This window comes from Fonticula alba, assembly GCF_000388065.1.
Source record: "Fonticula alba strain ATCC 38817 unplaced genomic scaffold supercont2.18, whole genome shotgun sequence".
Classification (NCBI taxonomy): domain Eukaryota; order Rotosphaerida; family Fonticulaceae; genus Fonticula; species Fonticula alba.
In genome coordinates, this window is record NW_009242988.1 from 157,031 (window position 1) to 162,113 (window position 5,083).

Below are 5,083 nucleotides of genomic sequence, written 5' to 3' on the forward strand. Positions count from 1 at the left end.
ACCGGGGGCCGATTGCCGCGCCTGGCGCCTCGGACGTGTGGCCTCTTGTGGGCAGAGGGCCACATGCAAGGGGGGTGTGTGGCCAACGGGCGGCCTGGCGTCCGGGCAGCCGGCGGTGCCAGGTGTGCGGCCGTGCCGTGCGGTGCTTCGGCCCCGGGGCCGGGGCGGCTCGGTGCCCGCCCGTGGGGCCTGCCCGTGACGGATGTGCCTCGGCGCGGGGGCTGCCATGGGGCCTGGGCCCGTGCGCGTGGGAGCCCAGCGATGCCGCGCTCTTGGCGCATGCCCGGGCAGTGTGCGCCGGGTGGACATGAGGGCCAGGGGCGCGGCGATCGGCGCGCGGCCTTGGGGCCGGGGCGGCTTTTAGTCGGCCCTCCTTTTGCCTCGTGCCCACCTGGGTCGCTCGAATGCCGGGGAGGGGACGGCCCGGGACCGGTGTGCCTTTGCCGCAGCCGGCAGCCTCGGCCGCATGGCGGTATGCGTGTGGGGGCAGGTGTCGTTGCCTGGCAGCGAGGTGGGGATGCCGGCTGGCGCGGCGCCGGGGGCCGGATCTCGCCCGATGGCAGCCCGGGTGGCCGGCTACCCGTGCGCACGCCACAATGCCGAGGGGCCTGCGACCGGCGGGACGCCAGTCTGGCCCTGGAGTCGGATCGACACTCGAGACGGCGGCCATTCGGCGGGAGGGAGCGGGGGAGGCATGGCCGGCCGGTGAGCTGCTGCACGCCCCGGCCGCCGGTGGCCATTGGCTTGCCGGGAGTCCTGGTCTTCCGCTTGGGGTCGTGGTCGAGTGCGAATGCGGCTGCAGGGCTGGCCGGGTCTGACTCCGCCGGCGCACCGCTCGACCGCGGGCGAAGGAGCCTCCCGGACCGAGGATCGCATTCGCACGCCGTGCCGGAGACGCTCCCCTGGACCGGACACGCCGGCACACGGCCGCCGACACTCCCGGCGGGGGGGCGCCGGCAACGCCGGTTCCCGGCGCAAACCGGGCGGAACATCAGCGCCGTCAGCGCGCTCCGCCGGGGGCACGGGCGAGTGGTGGTGTGCCCCCCGGCGGTTGTGGCCGGGCCTCCCCCTTGGCCGATGCCCCCCCCCCCCCCGCATACTCTACTCCCCCCCTCCCGTGCACACACAAAAGGACGGAACACGCCCCCTGGGGTTCCTTTCTCCCCCGGCGCAAAAGAGAAAGCCCACTGTGGGGCTCGAACCCACGACCCTGGGATTAAGAGTCCCATGCTCTACCAACTGAGCTAAACAGGCGTTTCACGAGGGATCACCCTCACCAAGGGCATATATGTCCAACCGGAAAGCCTCCCCCCACTGTGCCGGCCCGCACCACTCACCGCCCCGCCGGGTGCCATCTTGCTGCTCGGCTGTCTGCCAGGCAAGGTGGGGCGCCTCTTCGCGCTCCTGCGATGCAGGGCGTGCTCGTGGCGCCTCCCGTGGGTCCCCTCGTCCCCGGGGACACGCGCGGCTGTCCCCCCCCCCCCCCGCACAAGGTCCCGGGCACCCGGAAGGAGGGTCGTTCCCTTGGGGGGAGCCCGTGCTGTGTGGCCTGCCCCTGTATGCCGCCCCCCTCTCCCCGAGGGGGGCCGGGCGACCCGGACCCGAGGCACCCTCGTTGCGGGGGCGCCCGGCCACCGGTGTGGCTTGCTTGCGCCTGCCGGTGCCCTTGGCCCGGGGGCCGGCGGCGCCCCAGCGGGATGCGGAACGCCTTGCGGGTGGTTCTAGGGGGTGTCTCGCCGGGCGCCGAGGGGTCCCTCCAGCAGGTACATATAACCCTACGCGCGGGACCATCCCCACGGAGGGGGGCTTAGCTCAGTGGTAGAGCACTCGACTCCAGATCGAGCGGTCAGTGGTTCGATCCCTCTAGTCCCCATTTCTTTTTTTGGCGGGGCAGGGGGAGAGGACACGCAGCGCCGCCGGCCGACAAGAGAGAGAGATGGCCGGGGGCCTCTGGGCACGATGACGACGTCCGGCGCGCGCACCCCGGGGGGGTGGTGCCCACGACCGCGCGCGATGGCCGGGGGGAGGCCGGTGAGAGACGCGGCCGAGGCCGTGTCCCGGGGCCCGGAGGCGTTCATTCTGGCGGGCGGGGGGGCGGGGGGGCGTCTGGCGAGGGGCACCCAGGCGCCGGCGACACACGATCGGGAAAAAAAGCCTGGCCCGTGCCGTGCCCGGCGGCCTGCGGGGCTCGGTTTCCCGCACCACAGGGCCGGCCCATGCACGCCGGGGGAGGAACGGGGGCACACGCCGGGCGCAGGGCGGGGCCCCCCCCCCCCCCCCGGCCGAGCACCCCGTCGCCGGGGGGAACAAACAAGCGAGGCCGCGCGCGTGCGCGTGCGATCGGGCACAACCAAACAAACCCGGCCCCCGTTCATCCGTTGGCAACCTTGGCGGTGCGGGAGACCCGGCTGTGCCGGCCGCCGCGTCGGCGCCAAGGGCGGCCCAGCCGGGCGGGCGAACATGGTCAGCGCCCAGCCTCGGCGAACACCGGCGCGCAGCAGCATGGGTCCCTCGGAGGGGGGGGGGGCGCGGGCGTCGCCCCTGGAGACAGACCTCCGCCGGCGGGGGGGGGAGGGCGCGCACGGCGGCGGCCTCAAGAGAGGCCCCGGCAGGGGGCGCCGCCGCCTCCAGGCCGGCCCGGGGACATTGCTGTCTCCCTCTCCTCCCCCCCCCCCCCGCTCCCTGCTCCCTCTCTCGACTCGCCTCTCGCGGCCACTTGCCACGCTGCCCTGCCCTGGCCTTTCGGCTGGTCCTCGCTCGCTCGCTCGCTCCCCCCTTTCCTCCCCGCCCCCGCCTGTCTGCCCGTCGGCACCTCTCGCCGCATTCGCTGGCCCGGCATCAGCATGGCGCCGGTTGCTCCGATCCCCGCGACAGCCGCCTGGGACACGCGTGTCCTGGCGATGGAGCTGCTCGACGGGCGGGTGTACTTGCAGTACGCGGACTTCTCCATCTCCGGCCCGGTGGCCAAGCACCTGGTGACCTTCGACCTGTGCCGGGCCTCGCGACCGGGCACCGATGTGTCCGTCATCCGTCAATCCTTCGAGCATGGGGTCACGTTCCCCATGGGCCCGGGGGTGCCGCTCGGGTCGCTGAACTGGCTGGATCGGGTGCGTTGCGGCGACGCCGCGTCCCGGGGGTTTGGGCTTTTCCCTCGTTCCCCCCCCCGCCCTCGCGGCTTGGTGGGCGGATGACTGACAGCATGCACTTCCCGGGGGTCGGGGGCGGGTCCGGCTGGCGGCCGTAGGTGGGCGTCCCCGGGGACGCCCTCCTGGTGGCGGACAATTGCGCCCTCCTGGTGGACGGGAGCACCGTGAAGGTGTTCCCGTTCGAGGCGCGGGAGGACGATCTGCCCCGGCAGGCCGGCGGCCGGGCGCTGGAGGGCCTCCCCTGGACCGGGCTGCAGGTGGGCACCCGGCTGGCCGTCCGGCGTAACGTGGTGTTCCTGGAGCCGGCCCACCAGGCCATCGGCTTTTTGATGGAGGGCAACTTGCACTTCTTCCCGGTGCGTGCCGCATGTCGGCCGGGGGGCGGCCGGGGCGCGCGATCCCCCTGTCTGACATTGGCCCTCTTCTCCCCCCCCCCCCGCCCCCCTTTGGACGGTCTGCCGCACGGGCCGCCGGGAGCAGCATGTGCCGCCGCCCTTCCCGGCGGGGGCGCCCCTCCAGCGGGCGCTCTTCCGCGGGACCGGCAGCCAGCTCCATGTGCGCCTGGACGCGCTGGAGGTGAGCGTGGAGTTCCTGTCGGTGGGCCGGGACTCGACCCGCGTCGAGGCGGTGTCCAAGGTGAGCGTGCAGCAGTGTCTGCTGTGCCTGGGCCTGGGCGCGGCCACCAGCCGGGCCATCGGGGACCTGGTGTCGACCGGCCGGCCGCACAGCCAGCAGGACTTCCGCAGCTTGGAGCATTGCGGCCAGGCGTGCTTCGACGTGTGGGCCACCTTGGCGGATGGGTTTTTCGTGCACTGCAACCGCGTGCTGGCCATCGTCCAGGGGCGCCTGCTGCTGGTGGAGCTGCCCGGGGAGGCCGTCGAGCCGGTTCCCCTGGCGGAGGTGGTCCTGCTGGAGGGCCTGTCGGCCAAGGCGCGCCTGGAGCGGACCACCACCCGCGGGCAGGCCCTGCTGGTGGACCCGGCCACGGAGCGTGCCTACTCCATCGACGTGGGGACGCACATCCGGTGGCCGTCTGCCCGGCCGAGGGTGCGTTTCGTGGGCGCGCGCGACTGGGGGCCAGCCGGGCGGATCTGGGCCGGGGGCAGGGGGGCAAGCACACCCTCGAGACCATTGACACGCGCGATGCCTGAACCGCATGCTGGCGGTGGCGGCGGCCGCGGTGGCCCGTAGCCAGCCCTCCCGGCGTACGTCGATTCGACCATCGCCCGGTCGCTGTACACCGGGGAGCATGTCGTCATGGTGGATGAGACCGGGCGCCGGGTCATTCTGAGGGGCTTCGACCAGGACACCACCCGGCGGTACTACGAGCAGCCGGTGTACCTGTCACCGATGCCCAACGCGTCCGCGGACTTTTGCCTGCGGCCCATCGGCCGGCAGTCGCGGGACACGTCCGAGGGTGTACGTGATGGGGCCACTTGCGGGCCGACGCTTCCATGCGCGCACACACACACACACACACACGCCAGGGATTCCGCCGCTGACACACGGGTGCGCACATGTCGGGGGTGGCGGCGGCCCCCCCCCCCCCTCGGCGCCCCCGTTCTCCCTCGGGCCCCCCCCGGGATAACCGGCCCCGGGTTGCGAATCGCCGGGGTTGGGAAGGACTGCATGTGGGCAAAGGTTAATGCCGAAGAGGCGACCGTGGTGGGGCGTTGGACCTTATGCCGGTCGATCGGCCGACAAGATCGGCAGGGCGCGGTCGGTCCCCCTGTCGGCGACAGGGGGGCCCGTGGGAGCCGGGCAGACCGGGGGCGAGGTACGCCGAGGGCCGTAGTCCGAGGGCGGGGGAGACACCGGGCGCGGGGGGGCCGCCCCTGCGCCCGGGGGGGGGGGGGGGAGCGGGACGTGCGGGCGGCAACATTTTGGGGCTCGGCCGCGCGGGCAAGGTGTCAAGCGGCAGGGCAAGCACGCCTGCG

At 73.8% G+C, this 5,083-nt stretch overlaps 1 protein-coding gene and 2 non-coding genes across 3 annotated transcripts in view; 2 read left to right on the forward strand and 1 right to left on the reverse strand.

Annotated features, from left to right (window-relative positions):
* Positions 1-1,181: 1,181 nt before the first annotated feature.
* Positions 1,182-1,254, reverse strand: H696_06109. The gene has a single exon. It is a non-coding gene; the product is annotated as a tRNA-Lys (tRNA).
* Positions 1,255-1,801: 547 nt separating this feature from the next.
* Positions 1,802-1,873, forward strand: H696_06110. The gene has a single exon. It is a non-coding gene; the product is annotated as a tRNA-Trp (tRNA).
* Positions 1,874-2,673: 800 nt separating this feature from the next.
* Positions 2,674-5,083, forward strand: part of H696_06111 (hypothetical protein) — a 5,013-nt gene continuing 2,603 nt past the window's right edge. Inside the window, exons 1-4 of the mRNA XM_009499871.1 lie at positions 2,674-3,107; positions 3,245-3,502; positions 3,627-4,193; positions 4,338-4,565. Coding sequence (XP_009498146.1) covers positions 2,844-3,107; positions 3,245-3,502; positions 3,627-4,193; positions 4,338-4,565 — 1,317 coding nt within the window. The 5' untranslated portion in view covers positions 2,674-2,843. The remainder of the gene's footprint in view (positions 3,108-3,244; positions 3,503-3,626; positions 4,194-4,337; positions 4,566-5,083) is intronic.